Source organism: Lithobates pipiens, unplaced genomic scaffold, assembly GCF_037356315.1.
Source record: "Lithobates pipiens isolate NorthernLeopardFrog02 unplaced genomic scaffold, aLitPip1_a1.2 Scaffold_18, whole genome shotgun sequence".
Classification (NCBI taxonomy): Eukaryota; Metazoa; Chordata; class Amphibia; order Anura; family Ranidae; genus Lithobates; species Lithobates pipiens.
In genome coordinates, this window is record NW_027507758.1 from 4,157,150 (window position 1) to 4,179,806 (window position 22,657).

General features: G+C 48.2%; 1 protein-coding gene across 1 annotated transcript in view; it reads left to right on the forward strand.

Annotated features, from left to right (window-relative positions):
* LOC143986954 (ribokinase-like) overlaps positions 1-22,657 on the forward strand; it is a 45,411-nt gene that overhangs the window by 22,316 nt on the left and 438 nt on the right. Inside the window, exons 4-7 of the mRNA XM_077485370.1 lie at positions 5,458-5,521; positions 8,984-9,046; positions 12,121-12,285; positions 18,719-18,810. Coding sequence (XP_077341496.1) covers positions 5,458-5,521; positions 8,984-9,046; positions 12,121-12,285; positions 18,719-18,810 — 384 coding nt within the window. The remainder of the gene's footprint in view (positions 1-5,457; positions 5,522-8,983; positions 9,047-12,120; positions 12,286-18,718; positions 18,811-22,657) is intronic.

The window sequence follows — 22,657 nt, forward strand, 5'->3', positions numbered from 1 at the left end:
CCTCTTTATGGAGATCATGTAATAGAAATAAGAGATGACGGGTCCTCTTTATGGAGATCATGTAATAGAAATAAGAGATGACGGGTCCTCTTTATGGAGATCATGTAATAGAAATAAGAGATGACGGGTCCTCTTTATGGAGATCATGTAATAGAAATAAGAGATGACGGGTCCTCTTTATGGAGATCATGTAATAGAAATAAGAGATGACAGGTCCTCTTTATGGAGATCTCATGTAATAGAAATAAGAGATGACGGGTCCTCTTTATGGAGATCATGTAATAGAAATAAGAGATGACGGGTCCTCTTTATGGAGATCATGTAATAGAAATAAGAGATGACAGGTCCTCTTTATGGAGATCATGTAATGGAAATAAGAGATGACAGGTCCTCTTTATGGAGATCTCATGTAATAGAAATAAGAGATGACAGGTCCTCTTTATGGGGATCTCATGTAATAGAAATAAGAGATGACGGGTCCTCTTTATGGGGATCTCATGTAATAGAAATAAGAGATGACAGGTCCTCTTTATGGAAATCATGTAATAGAAATAAGAGATGACGGGTCCTCTTTATGGGGATCTCATGTAATAGAAATAAGAGATGACGGGTCCTCTTTATGGAGATCTCATGTAATAGAAATAAGAGATGACGGGTCCTCTTTATGGAGATCATGTAATAGAAATAAGAGATGACAGGTCCTCTTTATGGAGATCTCATGTAATAGAAATAAGAGATGACGGGTCCTCTTTATGGGGACCATGTAATAGAAATAAGAGATGACAGGTCCTCTTTATGGAGATCTCATGTAATAGAAATAAGAGATGACGGGTCCTCTTTATGGAGATCATGTAATGGAAATAAGAGATGACGGGTCCTCTTTATGGGGATCTCATGTAATAGAAATAAGAGATGACAGGTCCTCTTTATGGAGATCTCATGTAATAGAAATAAGAGATGACGGGTCCTCTTTATGGGGACCATGTAATAGAAATAAGAGATGACAGGTCCTCTTTATGGAGATCTCATGTAATAGAAATAAGAGATGACGGGTCCTCTTTATGGAGATCATGTAATAGAAATAAGAGATGACGGGTCCTCTTTATGGAGATCATGTAATGGAAATAAGAGATGACGGGTCCTCTTTATGGAGATCTCATGTAATAGAAATAAGAGATGACAGGTCCTCTTTATGGGGATCTCATGTAATAGAAATAAGAGATGACGGGTCCTCTTTATGGGGATCTCATGTAATAGAAATAAGAGATGACAGGTCCTCTTTATGGGGATCTCATGTAATAGAAATAAGAGATGACAGGTCCTCTTTATGGAAATCATGTAATAGAAATAAGAGATGACAGGTCCTCTTTATGGAGATTATGTAATAGAAATAAGAGATGACAGGTCCTCTTTATGGAGATCATGTAATAGAAATAAGAGATGACAGGTCCTCTTTATGGAGATCATGTAATAGAAATAAGAGATGACAGGTCCTCTTTATGGAGATCTCATGTAATAGAAATAAGAGATGACGGGTCCCCTTTATGGGGATCTCATGTAATAGAAATAAGAGATGACAGGTCCTCTTTATGGATCTCATGTAATAGAAATAAGAGATGACAGGTCCTCTTTATGGAGATCATGTAATAGAAATAAGAGATGACAGGTCCTCTTTATGGATCTCTTGTAATAGAAATAAGAGATGACGGGTCCTCTTTATGGAGATCTCATGTAATAGAAATAAGAGATGACAGGTCCTCTTTATGGAGATCATGTAATAGAAATAAGAGATGACGGGTCCTCTTTATGGAGATCTCATGTAATAGAAATAAGAGATGACGGGTCCTCTTTATGGAGATCATGTAATAGAAATAAGAGATGACAGGTCCTCTTTATGGAGATCTCATGTAATAGAAATAAGAGATGACAGGTCCTCTTTATGGATCTCTTGTAATAGAAATAAGAGATGACGGGTCCTCTTTATGGATCTCTTGTAATAGAAATAAGAGATGACAGGTCCTCTTTATGGATCTCTTGTAATAGAAATAAGAGATGACAGGTCCTCTTTATGGAGATCATGTAATAGAAATAAGAGATGACAGGTCCTCTTTATGGATCTCTTGTAATAGAAATAAGAGATGACAGGTCCTCTTTATGGAGATCATGTAATAGAAATAAGAGATGACAGGTCCTCTTTATGGATCTCTTGTAATAGAAATAAGAGATGACAGGTCCTCTTTATGGAGATCATGTAATAGAAATAAGAGATGACGGGTCCTCTTTATGGATCTCTTGTAATAGAAATAAGAGATGACGGGTCCTCTTTATGGAGATCTCATGTAATAGAAATAAGAGATGACAGGTCCTCTTTATGGAGATCATGTAATAGAAATAAGAGATGACAGGTCCTCTTTATGGATCTCTTGTAATAGAAATAAGAGATGACAGGTCCTCTTTATGGATCTCTTGTAATAGAAATAAGAGATGACAGGTCCTCTTTATGGAGATCATGTAATAGAAATAAGAGATGACAGGTCCTCTTTATGGATCTCTTGTAATAGAAATAAGAGATGACGGGTCCTCTTTATGGAGATCTCATGTAATAGAAATAAGAGATGACGGGTCCACTTTATGGGGATCTCATGTAATAGAAATAAGAGATGACGGGTCCTCTTTATGGAGATCATGTAATAGAAATAAGAGATGACAGGTCCTCTTTATGGGGATCTCATGTAATAGAAATAAGAGATGACGGGTCCTCTTTATGGAGATCTCATGTAATAGAAATAAGAGATGACGGGTCCTCTTTATGGAGATCTCATGTAATAGAAATAAGAGATGACGGGTCCTCTTTATGGAGATCATGTAATAGAAATAAGAGATGACAGGTCCTCTTTATGGAGATCATGTAATAGAAATAAGAGATGACGGGTCCTCTTTATGGAGATCATGTAATAGAAATAAGAGATGATGGGTCCTCTTTATGGAGATCATGTAATAGAAATAAGAGATGACAGGTCCTCTTTATAGGGATCTCATGTAATAGAAATAAGAGATGACGGGTCCTCTTTATGGGGATCATGTAATAGAAATAAGAGATGACGGGTCCTCTTTATGGAGATCTCATGTAATAGAAATAAGAGATGACAGGTCCTCTTTATGGAGATCTCATGTAATAGAAATAAGAGATGACAGGTCCTCTTTATGGAGATCATGTAATAGAAATAAGAGATGACGGGTCCTCTTTATGGAGATCATGTAATAGAAATAAGAGATGACAGGTCCTCTTTATGGGGATCTCATGTAATAGAAATAAGAGATGACAGGTCCTCTTTATGGAGATCTCATGTAATAGAAATAAGAGATGACAGGTCCTCTTTATGGAGATCATGTAATAGAAATAAGAGATGACAGGTCCTCTTTATGGAGGGAACGATTGTTTCTCTTTACTCACATTGTCCATCCAGCACCGCTGCCATCTTACGATCGGTACGTGACGTATATAGGTGTTTCCCCCCCCCCCCCCCCAGTAACGTTTGCTCGGGCCGAAGTTTAGAAGATCTCCCGGGTGACATCGCAGGGTCCGGCATTCCTGGAAGATGTTTTTTTATTCTTTATGAAGTTCCACAGCCGGGACTATTCCTGTCTCCGCATAAACAGGTCTATATCCAGCACCTTGCCGGCTATTATTAGAGCAATCGGGAACGGTTATTTTTATGTTGAGCCGCTCCATTCTCTCTGCTGGAACAATTCAGCAACACAAAAAGCCTCCCAATGAATGAATCTATATTTAAAACATGCGGAGTGCCCATTAAATCATCCGTGATAAATCCAACAAAAAAGTAAAGAAAAATAGACCGGCTGTGTAATTATAAAGCCTCGTACAGACTGAGCGTCAAAAACAGCGATTTTTAAAGGCATTAAACGTTTATTTTGGCCTCTAAATACCCCTCAACATTAGCCTATGGGGCAGATTTACCAAAACTGCGACACACGGAATCTGGTGCAGCTGCACATATTAACCAATCAGCTTCTAACCTTCAATTGGTGTCTTCGAATGGTATCCATTCACCCCCGCCTACCTCCAATCGGATCAGCTGAAAACACACCGAGCGATATACGTTCCCCTCTGTCTGTGCGATTCGGATCAGAGGGCAGTCGAGTGTAAACGGACAGCTGGTTCCTTTACATCCGGCGGCCCATAGAGCAGAGCGGGCCGTGTCCGTGTCCACTCTGCATAAATGGAGCAGACACGGACCTGTCATCCACTCCACTCCACTCCGCTCCACTCAGCGGGGGATCTGCAACGGATCCCCCATTGTGAAAGCTGAGTCCACCCCGTGTGAAAGGCACCTATCTGCACCAAGCACCAGCCGCAGGGGCGTAACTATAGGGGGTGCAGCAGTCGCGACCGCAACTGGGCCCTGTGATGCAGGGGGCCCATGCAGCCCCCTCTACATATGGCCGGCAGCAGCATAGGCAGCTAGGGGTACCAGTGCACCATGCACACGGGTGGCTGGAGGTGGAGGGTGACTAGCAGAGCTCCATTGCTCGACTATCGCACTGGCTGCTCTTTAGTTGTGCATTCCCCGCATGACCTGTGTCCTTGACCGGCTCCTCAGAGTACCCCTCTCCTGCTCCATGCATTGCCGCTCAGTCCGATGTCTGTTCTCCCCAGCCAGAGTCCCGCCCCCTCCCCGAGTCTGGCCCACACTGCACTGCATACTTCTCCTGGGTAAACAAACTTTAAGCACACAGATGCAGTGCAGCCCTATGAGAGCCCCCCGGAGGACACTGCAGGCTTGTCTGCCAGCTCCCCTCCTCCCCCGTCATACACAGATGATGAAAGGTCTTTCTGGGAGATATGCTGATCGCCTGTCCAGCACACTGGATGGAGCCCAGGCCAACATGGATGAGTGCGCGACCTACAGCTTGGTCATGGTGAGTGAGAGGACCCCATCCCCCACACACCATTACTTACCCCCTTCCATCTCCCCCCTGGGGACAGGGACCCCTTCTCATGTGGGGATAGGGACCCCCACCTCCCCTGGGGACAGGGGCCCCTTCTCACCTGGGGGCAGTAACTTCATCTGCCCTGGAGAAAAGGACCTCATCTCTTCTGGGGACGGGGATCCCATCCTGCCTAGGGACAGTCCCCCAATGGGGCACCTAAAAATGTAAAAAAAATAAATAAAATAAAAACTACTGATACCAGTGGTGGAACTACAGGGCTCACAACGGTCATACCTGTGACCACGCCCTGGAGTTCCACCGCCGGACTCGGAGGGAAGGGCCCTGGCTGGGGTTCAGGGGGGCCCTTCATGGTTTCTTGCATCGGGGCCCTGAAGGTTCTAGTTACGCCACTGACCAGCCGCTTGAGAGGACTACATACAGAAGGTTTGCTATGCCGGTCCACTGATTCCGGGTTTATTTGCGCTCTCTCTATTTTTTGTGCAGGTTGGAGAAGATTCTTTTGGCATCAATTACATCGAAAACTTCAGAAACAATGATGTGTGTACAGGTAAGGAAAGAAACTTGTAGAGGAATGACTTTTGAAGTGCGTGCAAACCTTTATATTGAACTTTTCATATTTGGTCCCTTGTGGTCTGTTAAATATCCCATTCATGTCTATATGGTGAGCAAGGCTTTCATGTCCATACACCACCCAAGGGTTTCATGTCCATGCACCACCCAAGGGTTTCATGTCCACACACCGTCCAAGGGTTTCATGTCCACACACCGCCCAAGGGTTTCATGTCCATACACCACCCAAGGCTTTCATGTCCATACACCGCCCAAGGGTTTCATGTCCATACACCGCCCAAAGGTTTCATGTCCATACAGCACCCAAGGGTTTCATGTCCATACACCACCCAAGGGTTTCATGTCCATACACCACCCAAGGCTTTCATGTCCACACTCCACCCAAGGGTTTCATGTCCATACACCACCCAAGGGTTTCATGTCCATACACGGCCAAGGATTTCATGTCCATACACTGCCCAAGGGTTTCATGTCCATACACCGCCCAAGGGTTTCATGTCCATGCACCGCCCAAGGGTTTCATGTCCATACACCGCTCCAAGGGTTTCATGTCCATACACCACCCAAGGGTTTCATGTCCATACACCGCCCAAGGGTTTCATGGCCATACACCGCCCAAAGGTTTCATGTCCATACACCGCCCAAGGGTTTCATGTCCATGCACCACCCAAAGGTTTCATGTCCATACACCGGCCAAGGGTTTCATGTCCATACACCGGCCAAGGGTTTCATGTCCATACACCGCCCAAAGGTTTCATGTCCACACACCGCCCAAGGGTTTCAAGTCCATACACTGCCCAAGGGTTTCATGTCCATACACCGCCCAAGGGTTTCATGTCTGCACACCGCCCAAGGGTTTCATGTCCATGCACTGCACAAGGGTTTTGTGTCCATACAGCGCCCAAGGGTTTAGTGTCCACACACCACCCAAGGGTTTAGTGTCCACACACCACCCAAGGGTTTCATGTCCATACACGGCCCAAGAATTTCATGTCCATACACGGCCCAAGAATTTCATGTCCATACACGGCCCAAGGGTTTCATGTCCATACATGGACCAAGGGTTTCATGTCCATACATGGCCCAAGGGTTTCATGTCCATACATGGCCCAAGGGTTTCATGTCCATACACCGCCCAAGGGATTCATGTCCATCCACTGCCCAAGGGTTTCGTGTCCATACAGCGTCCAAGGGTTTCATGTCCATCCACTGCCCAAGGGTTTCGTGTCCATACAGCGTCCAAGGGTTTCATGTCCATACACCGCCCAAAGGTTTCATGCCCATAAACCGCCCAAGGGTTTCATGTCCACAGACCGCCCAAGGGTTTCATGGCCATACACCGCCCAAGGGTTTAATGTCCATACACCGCCCAAGGGTTTCATGTCCACACACCGCCCAAGGGTTTCATGTCCATACACCGCCCAAAGGTTTCATGTCCACACACCGCCCAAGGGTTTCATGTCCATACACCGCCCAAAGGTTTCATGCCCATAAACCGCCCAAGGGTTTCATGTCCACAGACCGCCCAAGGGTTTCATGGCCATACACCGCCCAAGGGTTTAATGTCCATACACCGGCCAAGCGTTTCATGTCCATACACCGGCCAAGGGTTTCATGTCCATACACCGCCCAAAGGTTTCATGTCCACACACCGCCCAAGGGTTTCAAGTCCATACACTGCCCAAGGGTTTCATGTCCATACACCGCCCAAGGGTTTCATGTCTGCACACCGCCCAAGGGTTTCATGTCCATGCACTGCACAAGGGTTTTGTGTCCATACAGCGCCCAAGGGTTTAGTGTCCACACACCACCCAAGGGTTTAGTGTCCACACACCACCCAAGGGTTTCATGTCCATACACGGCCCAAGAATTTCATGTCCATACACGGCCCAAGAATTTCATGTCCATACACGGCCCAAGGGTTTCATGTCCATACATGGACCAAGGGTTTCATGTCCATACATGGCCCAAGGGTTTCATGTCCATACATGGCCCAAGGGTTTCATGTCCATACACCGCCCAAGGGATTCATGTCCATCCACTGCCCAAGGGTTTCGTGTCCATACAGCGTCCAAGGGTTTCATGTCCATCCACTGCCCAAGGGTTTCGTGTCCATACAGCGTCCAAGGGTTTCATGTCCATACACCGCCCAAAGGTTTCATGCCCATAAACCGCCCAAGGGTTTCATGTCCACAGACCGCCCAAGGGTTTCATGGCCATACACCGCCCAAGGGTTTAATGTCCATACACCGCCCAAGGGTTTCATGTCCACACACCGCCCAAGAATTTAATGTCCATACATGGCGCAAGGGTTTCATGTCCATACACGGCCCAAGGGTTTCATGTCCATACACCGCTCAAGAATTTCATGTCCATACACCGCCCAAGGGTTTCATGTCCACACACCACCCAAGAATTTCATGTCCATACATGGCGCAAGGGTTTCATGTCCATACACTGCCCAAGGGTTTCATGTCCATACACGGCCCAAGGGTTTCATGTCCATACACGGCCCAAGGGTTTCATGTCCATACACGGCCCAAGGGTTTCATGTCCATACATGGCCCTAGGGTTTCATGTCCATACACGGCCCAAGGGTTTCATGTCCATACACGGCCCAAGGGTTTCATGTCCATACACGGCCCAAGGGTTTCATGTCCATACACGGCCCAAGGGTTTCATGTCCATACACGGCCGAAGGGTTTCATGTACATACACGGCCCAAGGGATTCATATATTCCTTCTTCTGCTTTGCAGCACTGAGGTCATCAGTTTAAATCTCAACCGCAACACTACCTGCACGGAGTTTGCATGTTCTCAGCGTGCTGGCATGAGTTTCCCTTCAGTTACCCAAGTTTTTTCCAAACGCCAAAGACATGCTGGTAATTTACTTGGCTTCTGTCTAAATTGGCCCTGGTATGTATGTGAGATAGGACCTTAGATTGTAAGCTCCTTGGGGCCAGGGACTGAGGTGAATGTACAATAGGTAAACCGCTGTATACATTTTCAGTTCCATATTAAAGGATCACTGCATGGACTATGGTCATACATAGAAGGTTCTAGACAGAAGTCGCTAAGCCCAGTGCTAGCCCAGCAATATATTGTAGGCTGGAGTTCCTCTTTAATCCTTTGCCCAGCAGCTGGGGACATGGCAGATGTTAGTGATATTATCTCCTATGTATGAAGGAGTGCAGACATTACAGAAAACCACCTCTATATCCATTCAGCACATCTGTTCTCTATTAAAAAAAAAAAAAAATGAAATACTTTCATTTTTTCTTGGCTCTGTCCCGTTGGTTTGATGTGGTGCGTTCAGTATTTCTGGATCGACCTCAGACACGCGTTTTAATATTCCTGCAATTAAAGTCGTTCTATTCGTCAAAATGCATGACGAGAGAAAGAAACCGGCTTCCGTACTAACATACCTTTCCCATCGCAGATTTCGTGGCTCAGACAGCGGCAGCCGCCACCGGAGCGGCCTCCATTATCGTCAACGCAGAAGGTGATCATTCGTTCTCCATAAGAAGCGGGTGGATGGAGAGTCACTGACCGTACATATAATGATACGTGATCGAAATATTGATTGATACAGAGAAATGTGATTGGTTTTCTATGAGGTCCAAATATTTATTTTATTGATTTATTTGAATTAATTATTGATCGAGCTGCAGAAGATACTAATCTTTCATCAAAAAGATCATCTTTGTATTGTTACATTGATGGCCATCATAAGGCTCATCTGAGTGATCCCTATTGGGCTTGACTATGTCATGAGTTTAAAGTAGACATGTGCAATTCGTTTAGTTTCCGAAATCTCAGAATTTCCAAATTTATCAATTTTCGAATTTCAAATTTCCGAAATGACAGATTTCCAAATTTCTGAAATTACTGATTTTTATTCTTATTCTTGGGTTTTCAAATTTCCAAATTTTAGAATTTGAAAATTTATGAAATTTAGAATTTCCGAAATTTCTAATGTCCAAATTTCTGGAAAATCGAAAATTCTAAATTTCACAAATGTTCAAATTCTAAAATTTGGAAATTTGAAAATCCAAGAATAAGAATAAAAATCTGAAAATTCGAAAACCCTAAAATCTGAAATAATAACTAACTAATAAATAAATATAAAGTTATAGTTATTGGAATTTCTTTTCAAATTTGGCTGTTAGTGAACGAGTACGAATTTATCCGAAGTTACGAATTATCTGAAATAACGAATGCCGAACAGCCAAATTTGAAAGGAAATTTCAATACCTATAATTTAATAGTTACCGTATTTGCCGGTGTATAAGGCGACCCGGCATATAAAACGACCCCCTAAACCTACAGGACAAAAACGCTTTTAAAACTGTACTTACCGTATAAGACGACCCGGCTTTCGAGGCTTCCGAGTCTTCATATTTCTTCCTTCTTCCTGCATTTGCTGGAGCCAATCACGGCGAGCGATGTATTCTATTAATGAATACAAAGCCTGCTTGGATTGGCAGAGGCTGTAACATCATCAGCCCGCGCCGCTCTGACTCTCCAAGCCAATCAGAGCAGGCTACAGAGTAGCCTGCTCGGATTGGCAGAGGTCGTTACTCCAATCCGAGCAGGCTTTGTATTCATTTGAATACATCCCTCACCAGGATTGGCTCAGCGGTATATACTGTATGTAGCCGAAGCTACATACAGTATTACCGAACACCCAGCCGGCATCCGAGGGGCTGACCCGGCGTATAAGATGACCCCTGCTTTTTGGCCAATTTTTTTACATGCAAAAGGTCGTCTTATACGCCGGAAAATACGGTAGTTATTTTGGATTTTACTGATTTTCTTTCTTTTTTTTTCAGATTTTAGAATTTTCAGAAATTCTAAAATTCAGAAATTTGGAAATACGAAAATTCAAAATTCGGAAATTCAAAATTCGGAAATCTGAAAATCCGATTTTACGGTTTTCCGATATTATGAATTTCCGAAATTTCAGATTTCCGAATATTCAAATGTATGAATTTCCAAAATTACGTATTTCCAAAAATTAGAAATTTCGGAAATTTGGACATTCGAAATTCGGACATTAGAAATTTCGGAAATTCGAATATTCGAAATTTCTTAAATTTTAATATTCTAAGATTTGAAAATCCAAGTATAAGAATAAAAATGTGAAAATTCGAAAATCTGAAATAATAACTAATAATAAATATAAAATTATAGTTATTGGAATTTCCTTTCAAATTTGGCTGTTAGTGAACGCAACGAGTACAAATTTATCCGAAGCTAAGAATTATCTGAAATAACGAATGCCGAACAGCGAAATTTCAAAGAAAAAAATACAAATAATTTAATAGTTACTATTTCGAATTTTATTGATTTGCTTTATTTTTTTCAGATTTTCTAATTTTTGAATTTCCGAAAATTTGGAATTCGAAATTTGGAAATCCAAAAATTCTAATATTCAGAAATCCGAAAATTAGAAATCTGAAAATTCGTAAATCCAGAGATTCGAAACTCAGAAATTAAAAAATTTGGAAATCAGAAAATTTGAAATTCTGAACTTTTCAAAATGTTCGAATTTCCAAAAAAAGCAAAAAAAACCAAACAAATGAAATGAAAACAAACACATTTTTTGTCAGTGCACGTGTCTAGTTTAAAGCACCAAAGAAAACAAAGGTGAGATCCTGTATATGGAACCTCTAAGCCCTTGTACACACGGTCGGAGATTCCGACTACCAAATCCGTCGGATTAATTCCGGAAGAGGTCCGGAAGTGATGTTGCATACACACGGTCGGACTCAGTTGTCGGAAAATCCGATCGTACATAACGTGATGACGTTATTTCGTTACGACGGGACTACGTTCAGGCTAGTAGCCAATAGCTTTGGTCTAGGAATTTGATCTGAGCATGCGTGGCACTTTGTCCGTCGGAGTAGGCTACACATGATCGGAGTATGTCCGATCGGAGCATTTTGTCAGAAAATTTTACCGGCAAGTTGGAAAACTTGGTCCGCCGGATATTCCGACGGAAACAGTCCGATGGAGACCACAGACAGTCGGAATATCCGACAAAACGGTCCGATAGGAAACATTCCGTCGGAATCTCCGACCGTGTGTACAAGGGCTAAGGGTATTATGGCACCAAAAAACGAATCCAGATAGAAGTCACACCTCTGATGTGACACCCATCAATAAACAAGGATTCCAGATATGGATACATTTTCATTGTTACATTGTTCCAGCTTGGAGCAACTTTGTATATTCCGGACCTGTAGGATCCCTCTAGATCAGGGGGTCTTCAAACTACGGCCCTCCAGTTGTTCAGGAACTACAATTCCCATCATGCCCCAGTCATGTCTGTGAATGTCAGAGTTTTACAATGCCTCATGGGATGTGTAGTTTCCCAACAGCTGGAGGGCCGTAGTTTGAGGATCCCTGCTCTAGAAGCTGGAAATCGCGGTATTGGGCACCTCTACTACACTTCATTTCTATGTGTAATTTAATGTAAAACATCAAACCATAAAGAACAAGAAATAATGTATCTACAAAGGATTCTACACTAGAAACGATCGTATAATACAATAGCCACTGTTTCCTCCACAGGTCAGAACGCCATTGTGATCGTGGCTGGGGCCAACCTACTTCTGGATTCCGCAGACTTGGCCAAGGCCTCTAAAGCTATTTGTGGTGCCAAGGTGATGGTGTGCCAGCTGGAGATAAATCCGCAAGTGTCCTTGGAAGCTTTAAAAATGGCGCACAATAGTGAAGGTAAGTTGTCCAACTTCTACGTTAAAAAAAAGAGCAAGCCCCTTACATACCACTTTGACCTACAGGTGAGCCTAGATCAGTGATGGTGAACCTCGGCACCCCAGATGTTTTGGAACTACATTTCCCATGATGCTCCACTACACTGCAGAGTGCTTGAGCATCATGGGAAATGTAGTTCCAAAACATCTGGGGTGCCGAGGTTCACCATCACTGATCTAGATTAAGACTTACCTGTAGGTCCAAGAAATATCTCCTAAACCTACACGGTTTAGGAGATATTTACAAAAAGACAGGCACCGCTGTCTACGGACTGAGCAGGCCGCAGATCGCGGTGATATGCCGCTCGTGTCGGTTCTCGTGCGCATGCGCGGGAGTGACGTCATCGCGGCTCCAGAGAAGCGAGACCCAGAAGTCACTCCGGGATCCATGGCATCGGTGAAGTCAAAGGAGGAGGACCGCTTCGGGGGGCTTCGTTCTCAGGTAAGTTATTCATAATGAGCTAGTATGCTATGCATACTAGCTCATTATTCCTTTGCCTTGCAGGTTGCATTTTTTTTTTTTAAGTGCCTTTACTTCCTCTTTAACACCAGGCTACTGACAACTGACCATCACAACTACAGTGCCTTCAAAAAGTATTCACACCCCTTGAAGTTTTCCATATTTTCTCATGTTACAACCAAAACCGTAAATGTATTTTATTGGGATTTTATCTGATAGACCAACACAAAGTGTCACATAATTGTGAAGTGGAAGGAAAATGATAAATGATACAAATAAATATGTGAAAAGTGTGGGGGAGGGGCATTTGTATGGCGCCCCCTTTACTCTGATACCCCCTAACTAAAAGAGGATGTTCCAGTTCCTCCCAAAGGTGTTCAGTAGGGTTGAGGTCAGGTACTGATGTTGGATGAGAACACCTGGCTTGTATGTTGTGCCTCACATTGGGCACCAATAAAAATAAAGCTCTGGCTTGCAGAGGATGTTCCAGTTCGTCCCAAAGGTGTTCAGTAGGGTTGAGGTCAGGGCTCTGTGCGGGACACTCGAGTTCCTCCACACCAAACTGGTCACGCCATGTCTTTATGGAGCTGGCTCCTCTCTACTGGGAAGGCTTTCAGATTCCGGAGGATGTCTGCAGTCATTTGTAGCCAGTTGTGAGGTCCGATGTAATGTGTTGCGGTGAGGCCATTTTCCGGCAGCGCTCCTCAGGAGGCATTCTCACACTCTGATGGCCAATATGTCCTCCCTGAGGCACGAGGTGACTGATCCCCCATGTGGGCAGAGCCTCATTGCACACACACATTTTCATTCCGACATTACAATTGGGATTAAATGCTGGAAGAATATATTTGTTGTACCGCCATCGTTTTAACCTTTCTAAAAATCAGTCTTTAGAGCTGGATTCTGGGCCCAAAAACTTTATTCAGATATATTCCTGGACAGCCAGAAAGGATAAACACTTGGTTGATTGCCTTTGCAAACCCAGATATTACCTTGCAAAATGTCTAGTGACATCATCGCTGTGCTGTGCAATGCCTGTGCAGAGAGAAGAGCTGTGGGAGGAGCCCAACAGCCTCCGCCCACTACAATAAACGACAGGTGGGGGGGGGAGACAAGACCAGTCAACCTGGACAAAGAGAGGGAGAGAGAGCTGTGGGAAGGGCCCAATAGGATCCACCCACTACAGAAAACTACAGGAGCGGGCGGAGACTAGACCACCCTCCACAGGGAGAGAGTAGAGCTGTGGCAAGGGCCAAATAGGCTCCACCCACTACAGGAAGGGGAGGAGACAGGACCAGTCACCCTGCACATGGGAGGGAACAGAACTGTGAGAGGGGCCCATTAGGCTCCACCCACTACAAAAAAAACAGGAGGGGATGGAGACAAGACCAGTCACCCTAGAGAAGAAGAGCTGTGGGAGGGGCCCAGCAGGCTCCACCCACTACAATAAACGACAAGAGGGGGTGTAGACGAGACCAGTCACCCTGCACAGGGAGAGAGCAGAGCCATGGGAAGGGCCCAATAGGCTCCACCCACTACAGACCAGTCATCCTGCACAAGAAGATGGAGCAGATCTGTGGGAGGCGCCCAGCAGGCTCCACCCACTACAGAAAACTACAGGAGTGGGCGGGGACAAGACTAGCCCCTCTGCCCTAGGAGAGAGAGCAGAGCTGTGGGAAGGGCCCAGCAGGCTCCACCCACTACAATATACTACAAGAGGGGGTGGAGACGAGACCAGTCACCCTGCACAGGGAGAGCGCAGAGCTGTGGGAAGGGCCCAATAGGCTCCACCCACTATAGGAGGGGGAGAAGACAGGACCAGTCACCCTGCACAAGAAGAGAGAGCAGAGCTATGGGAGGGGCCAGCAGGCTCCACCCACTACAGAAAACGACAGGAGTGGGCGGAGACAAAACCAGGCTCCCTGCACAAGGAGAGAGAGTAGAGCTGTGGGAGGGGCCAGCAGGCTCCACCCACTACAGAAAAATACAGGAGTGGGCGGAGACAAAACCAGTCCCTCTGCACAAGGAGAGAGAGCAGAGCTGTGGGAGGGGCCTGGCAGGCTCCACCCACTACAGGAGGGGGAGGAGACAAGACCTGTCATCCTGCACAAGAAGAGAGAGCAGAGCTGTGGGAGGGGCCCAATAGGCTCCACCCACTACAGGAGGGGGAGGAGACAACACCAGTCTCCCTGCACAAGGAGAGAGAGCAGAGCTGTGGGAAGGGCTAAACAGGCTCCACCCACTACAGGAGGGGGAGGAGACAAGACCTGTCCCCCCTGCATGAGAAGAGAGAGCAGCAGTGGGTGGTCCTTATTACAGGAAGTCTCACACCCCATTACTGCACAGATGTGGGAGAAATACCCCAAAATCACAGAGATTCCAGAAGAAAACCCATGATGCCGGAGTTCTGCTTTAACATCCTGCTGTTGCAACACACATTGCGTTTTGGAGGCTGATTTGTGTTTTTGTTGGAGGATCTGTAAGCATAATTGGGTCAGGTACCAGCACCGGGGTGGGGGGGGGGGGGATGGGGGGCCGGGGAGTTAATGACCCACCGGCTGTAGACCTGCAGATCCCTCTATAAAGAGATCCATGAAACGCGCCAGGCGTTTGATCTGCTGCCCGCCATCAGAGCGTGCCAGGAGGGCGCATTCTGAATGTATTATAAAAAAAAAACGGAGAAGAAAAGACGTCCTCACAGGGGCTGATTATCCCCAGCTGTGGGGCCCCCGAAATCTGCAGAGCAGTTATAAGGAGCCACAGAGGGGCCCCATGACTGATCCAGATAAGGAGCCTTTCCTCACCATGGATATTATAAGAACTCACATATACGGTATATACTGTGTATATATATATATATTGTTTTTAGAGAAGGAAACTCATAGTTGGCTCAAGATTGCCCCCCAGCTGCTCTGAATATATCTGACAGGAGGAGATCCATAGCAGAACAAACCCGACCTCCCCAATCCATTCCGGTGTCCCGGCTCCCCTCCTGGACTGGAACGGCTTCCTCTAATTCCCCGGCACACTGCGAGCGTCACATCAATGTGCATTAGAAGCCGCTAGAAGTCATTTCCTGGCTGGAGGACATCCAGCATCATCACACCCTCTCTTCCCTAGCCTGACTGTCCCCGGCCCGCCCCTTTTCATTAATTTGATTTCAGCTCTAATCAAACGGCAGAGGGACCAATCGGGAAAGGCCGGAGGGGGACTTTGAGACACGTAGTTCCCTTGGGAACACCACCCTGTCATGGTTATGCAATAGTTTGTCTGCTTACCTGTTTCCATGTGTTCATCTAGAGACCAGCCGACCCTCACCTGTCTGCTTTTGTAATCCATCCTCTGGCATGGCTCCACCCTAGCTCCTATCAGGGAGCCCTATATTAACCTGTGCACTGCAGGCCAACCCCGCTGATCAACCTTTGTGTGTTTAGCTTCCTGTTACCTGCCGTGTGCTCTTCTGTTGTTCCGTTACCGACTTTGGCGTGTCCTTGACTATCCCTGTTTGCCTGTGATCCTGACCTTTTGGCGTGTCCCTGCTATTCCTGTCTGCTTGTGGCCCGACCTTGGCTTTGTCCCTCACTATCCCTATCCTCCTGTTTCCTACTGTGGGTGTGAGCTGGGGACCCTGGGGGTCGCAACCTGGAGCCAGTTGCAGCCAAGTTCATCCTCACTACTAGAGGCGCTGGTGAACACCTGCTGGCTCTTAGACTCCGCGCCCCAGGGAATCTTATGCTCTATCCCCAGTGGGATCTGTCTCCCGTCCGCAGCAGTCAGCCGTAGGGTCCACAACCTTGCGGTGCACTCCTGATCCCTACGGTGTGCATCTGTCACCTCGCCTCGAGGTGACCTGACACGCCCACTGGAAGTCATTACAAGTCCCCCCCAGACCCTGCAGAAGGAGGAAGGGGCAAGAGCTGCGTTTCCTCAGGCTGTACAGAACACAGCGTCCTCTTGCCATGAGGGAGCCCGGAAAATGCACATCGCTGTCCGGTTTGAACCATCACTGCTGCGCAATGGCGGCATGAGGGGGATCCATAGTTCTGAGTCCAGATGTGCTAAAAGCCAGAGTCAGCTGGGTGCAGAGCAGGGAGTGGACTGATAGTTGTGTGTGACTGGATGGACAGACCATGCAGCCAGCCAGTAGCTTTATTGCTGCCTGCAGGCTTGACTGGGACTATTCTCATGTGCACCAACCGTACAACTGGGCCCCAATGCTAGCTGGCTGAAGAATTAGGACTAAGGCCCCATTCACACCTGAGAGTTTTGTAGCTTGAAGCCTGAAGCTACAAAACGCTGGAGGGGAAAAAAATCTATTATTCTCAATGGAGACGGTTCACATCGTCGCTCCATAACGCCTGAAGCTCAAACAAGTTCTGGACCCTTTTTTGTCGCTCAAATCGGGCAGATTTGGACGTTTTTCTTCTTTTTACATTGGCGACCTTTTGCCCTGCACAAAATCGCGGCAAAACACGGTAAAAAAACGCTGAAAAGTCGCTGTAAAAATGCAGTAAAATCGCTCTATTTTCTGCCTGAAAACTCTACGTTCAGGTGTGAATGGGGGCCTAAAGACTGCCCCTTCACAACTGAAACACAGAGACCTTTACTTATTGCTTATGCTAAGAGATACTTCTCAGAGGACCTTGCACCATATCCTAACCATCCTCCTACAATGCACTCTGGACTAGTTACACTATATTGTCAAAAGTATTGGGACGCCTACCTTTACACAGACATGCGCTTTAATGACATCCCAGTCTTAGTCCGGAGGGTTCAATATTGAGTTGGCTCCACCCTTTGCCGCTATAACAGCTTCAACTCTTCTGGGAAGGCCGCCCACAAGGTTTAGGAGGGTGTCTATGGGAATGTTTGACCATTCTTCCAGAAGAGCATTTGTGAGGTCAGGCACTGACGTTGGATGAGAAGGCCTGGCCTTGGAGCTTCCACCCTCATTCATCCCAAAGGTGTTCTATTGGGTTAGGGTCAGGACTCTGTGCAGGCCAGTCAAGTTCCTCCACCCCAAACTGGCTCATCCATGTCTTTATGGACCTTGCTTTGTGCACTGGTGGGCAGTCCATTTGGAACAGGAAGGGGCCGTCCCCCAAACTGTTCCCACAAAGTTGGGCGCATGAAATTGTCCAAAATGTCTTGGTATGCTGACTCCTTAAGAGTTCCCTTCACTGGAACTAAGGGGCCAACCCCTGAAAGGCAACCCCCACACCATAATCCCCCCTCCACCAAATGATATGGACCAGTGCACAAAGCAAGGTCCATAAAGACATGGATGAGCGAGTTTGGGGTTGGTGTGGGGGGGGGGGGGGGGGGAAGGGGGGATTATGGTGTGGGGGAGTTGTTTCTCAGGGGTTGGCCCCTTAGATCCAGTGAAGGGAACTCTTAATGTGTCAGCATACCAAGACATTTTGGACAATTTCATGCTCCCAACTTTGTGGGAACAGTTTGGGGATTTGTGTAAAGGCTGGTGTCCCAATACTTTTGACAATATAGTGTATATCATTTTTATTCACATTGCAATTAATGTTTATTGCTGATGTATTGGCTAGTGGTACAAAACTATATTATATTCTATGTTTCCTTGGAATAGTGATTATACCGTCTAGTGGACTGTCTTTGAATCTACCTTCTGTGTGCTCAATTATGCTCTAACCACCACCAGAACAGAGAATTTCCTAGCGGCTCCTCCGGGGGGCAGCACTGCACATACTATTATTCAATTAAAATGGAACTCCAGACAAAACTTTATTACTTTTTTTCCGTGTTGGATGGAGGGGGAAGGTTTTTTTTAAATGCTGTGTGTGTCCCCGTTGGGGAAATATTCCCTGATTTCCTGTCCCATAGAGAGGACAGTGACAAGCCTCGCAGACTGGGAAGGGTTGCTCTCTGTTTCCTTACCATCGTTTCTTCTGGTTTTTTCTAGTGAAGACAATTTTCAACCCGGCACCGGCCATAGCTGTCCTGGACGGGGAATTCTTCACCCATGCGGACATCTTCTGCTGTAATGAGAGCGAGGTGAGACCGCCGATCCTATATCAGATATCTCCTTCAACCTGCACCCAGCGCCCACCGCATGGATTGCTGGTCCTGTACAAGGAGGCTCAGCACCACACGTGGGCGTTACTTATGCAAATACAGCCTGCCTGGGAACACCCACTCCTCCAGACTGACACCCACTCATCAAGGCATATTTAAATTTACATAACTCCTCCCTAGAGCCCACCCATTGCTTGCATCGGGACTGAGGAGTACAGAGGCAGGGCGCTGTGATGCTTTCAGAAAGCTATGTACAGCCTCTCCCACCGGATGTGAACACTGTCATCCAATGAAGAGGAAGAAGAAGAAGCCCTGTGTAATCTCTGTGTTGGATGGTGTCAGAGCTTACAGGGGGCTAAATCCTTCCTTCTCTTCACCAGGTGACAATGGTCAGTCCTGGTTATTAGCCCGAGCCCTGCTTCCTCGTAGGAGCTCACATACTCTAAAGGACGCTAAAGGAGTGGGAGGGAGGTGCTGCAGGGGTATCAGTGGTGGAGAGGTGCTGCAGCGGTGAGTATCAGTGGTGGGGACGTGCTGCAGCGGTATCAGTGGTGGGGAGGTGCTGCAGCGGTGAGTATCAGTGGTGGAGAGGTGCTGCAGTGGTGAGTATCAGTGTTGGGGAGCTGCTGCAGTGGTATCAGTGATGGGGAGGAGCTGCAGCTTTGAGTATCAGTGGTGGGGAGGAGCTGCAGCGGTGAGTATCAGTGGTGGGGAGGAGCTGCAGCGGTGAGTATCAGTGGTGGGGAGGAGCTGCAGTGGTGAGTATCAGTGGTGGGGAGGAGCTGCAGTGGGGAGTATCAGTGGTGGGGAGGAGCTGCAGCGGTGAGTATCAGTGGTGGGGAGGAGCTGCAGCGGTGAGTATCAGTGGTGGGGAGGAGCTGCAGTGGTGAGTATCAGTGGTGGGGAGGAGCTGCAGCGGGGAGTATCAGTGGTGGGGAGGTGCTGCAGCGGTGAGTATCAGTGGTGGGGAGGTGCTGCAGCGGTGAGTATCAGTGGTGGGGAGGTGCTGCAGCGGTGAGTATCAGTGGTGGGGAGGTGCTGCAGCGGTGAGTATTGGTGGTGGGGAGGTGCTGCAGCAGTATCAGTGGTGGAGAGGTGCTGCAGCGGTGAGTATCAGTGGTAGGGAGGTGCTGCAGTGGTTAGTATCAGTGGTGGGGAGGTGCTGCAGCGGTATCAGTGGTGGGGAGGAGCTGCAGCTGTGAGTATCAGTGGTTGGAAGGTGCTGCAGCGGTGAGTATCAGTGATGGGGAGGTGCTGCAGTGGTGAGTATCAGTAGTGGGGAGGTGCTGCAGCGGTGAGTATCAGTGGTGGGAAGGTGCTGCAGCGGTGAGTATCAGTGATGGGGAGGTGCTGCAGTGGTGAGCATCAGTGGTGGGGAGGAGCTGCAGCTGTTAGTATCAGTGGTGGGAAGGTGCTGCATCGATGAGTATCAGTGATGGGGAGGTGCTGCAGCGGTGAGTATCAGTGGTGGGGAGCTGCTGCAGTGGTGAGTATCAGTGGTAGGAAGGTGCTGCAGCGTTGAGTATCAGTGGTGGGGAGGAGCTGCAGTGGTGAGTATCAGTGGTGGGGACGTGCTGCAGCGGTATCAGTGGTGGGGAGGTGCTGCAGCGTGAGTATCAGTGGTGGAGAGGTGCTGCAGTGGTGAGTATCAGTGTTGGGGAGCTGCTGCAGTGGTATCAGTGATGGGGAGGAGCTGCAGTGGTGAGTATCAGTGGTGGGGAGGTGCTGCAGCGGTATCAGTGGTGGGGAGGAGCTGCAGCTTTGAGTATCAGTGGTGGGGAGGAGCTGCAGCGGTGAGTATCAGTGGTGGGGAGGAGCTGCAGCGGTGAGTATCAGTGGTGGGGAGGAGCTGCAGCGGTCAGTATCAGTGGTGGGGAGGAGCTGCAGCGGTGAGTATCAGTGGTGGGGAGGAGCTGCAGCGGTGAGTATCAGTGGTGGGGAGGAGCTGCAGCGGTCAGTATCAGTGGTGGGGAGGTGCTGAAGTGGTGAGTATCAGTGGTGGGGAGGTGCTGCAGCGGTGAGTATCAGTGGTGGGGAGGTGCTGCAGCGGTATCAGTGGTGTGGTGAGTATCAGTGGTGGGGAGGAGCTGCAGCGGTGAGTATCAGTGGTGGGGAGGTGCTGCAGCAGTGAGTATCGGTGGCAGGGAGGTGCTGCAGCGGTGAGTATCGGTGGTGGGGAGGTGCTGCAGCGATGAGTATCGGTGGTGGGGAGGTACTGCAGCGGTGAGTATCAGTGGTGGGGAGGTGCTGGAGCGGTGAGTATCGGTGGTGGGGAGGTGCTGCAGTGGTATCAGTGGTGGGGAGGTGCTGCAGCGGTATCAGTGGTGGGGAGGTGCTGCAGCGTGAGTATCCGTGGTGGAGAGGTGCTGCAGTGGTGAGTATCAGTGTTGGGGAGCTGCTGCAGTGGTGAGTATCAGTGGTGGGGAGGTGCTGTAGCGGTATCAGTGGTGGGGAGGAGCTGCAGCGCGGGAAGTATCAGTGGTGGGGAGGAGCTGCAGCGGTGAGTATCAGTGTTGGGGAGGTGCTTCAGTGGTGGGGAGGTGCTGCAGCGGTGAGTATCAGTGGTGGGGAGGTGCTGCAGCGGTGAGTATCAGTGGTGGGGAGGTGCTGCAGCGGTGAGTATCAGTGGTGGGGAGGAGCTGCAGCGGTGAGTATCAGTGGTGGGGAGGAGCTGCAGCGGTGAGTATCAGTGGTGGGAAGGTGCTGCAGCAGTGAGTATCAGTGGTAGGGAGGTGCTGCAGCGGTGAGTATCAGTGGTGGGGAGGTGCTGCAGCGGTATCAGTGGTGGGGAGGTGCTGCAGCGGTATCAGTGGTGGGGAGGTGCTGCAGCGGTGAGTATCAGTGGTGGGGAGGTGCTGCAGCGGTGAGTATCAGTGGTGGGGAGGTGCTGCAGCGGTGAGTATCAGTGGTGGAGAGGTGCTGCAGCGGTGAGTATCAGTGGTGGGAAGGTGCTGCAGTGGTGAGTATCAGTGGTGGGGAGGTGCTGCAGCGCTGAGTATCAGTGGTGGGGAGGTGCTGCAGCGGTGAGTATCAGTGGTGGGGAGGTGCTGCAGCGGTGAGTATCAGTGGTGGGGAGGTGCTGCAGCGGTGAGTATCAGTGGTGGGGAGGTGCTGCAGTGGTGAGTATCAGTGGTGGGGAGGTGCTGCAGTGGTGAGTATCAGTGGTGGGGAGGTGCTGCAGAGGTGAGTATCAGTGGTGGAGAGGTGCTGCATCGGTGAGTATCAGTGGTGGGAAGGTGCTGCAGCGGTGAGTATCAGTGGTGGGGAGGTGCTGCAGCGCTGAGTATCAGTGGTGGGGAGGTGCTGCAACGGTGAGTATCAGTGGTGGGGAGGTGCTGTAGCGGTGAGTATCAGTGGTGGAGAGGTGCTGCAGCGCTGAGTATCAGTGGTGGGGAGGTGCTGCAGCGGTGAGTATCAGTGGTGGGGAGGTGCTGCAGCGGTGAGTATCAGTGGTGGAGAGGTGCTGCAGCGGTGAGTATCAGTGGTGGAGAGGTGCTGCAGCGGTGAGTATCAGTGGTGGGGAGGTGCTGCAGCGGTGAGGATCAGTGGTGGGGAGGAGCTGCAGAGGTGAGTATCAGTGGTGGAGAGGTGCTGCAGCGGTGAGTATCAGTGGTGGGAAGGTGCTGCAGCGGTGAGTATCAGTGGTGGGAAGGTGCTGCAGAGGTGAGTATCAGTGGTGGGAAGGTGCTGCAGCAGTGAGTATCAGTGGTGGGAAGGTGCTGCAGCGGTGAGTATCAGTGGTGGGAAGGTGCTGCAGCGGTGAGTATCAGTGGTGGGAAGGTGCTGCAGCGGTGAGTATCAGTGGTGGGAAGGTGCTGCAGCGGTG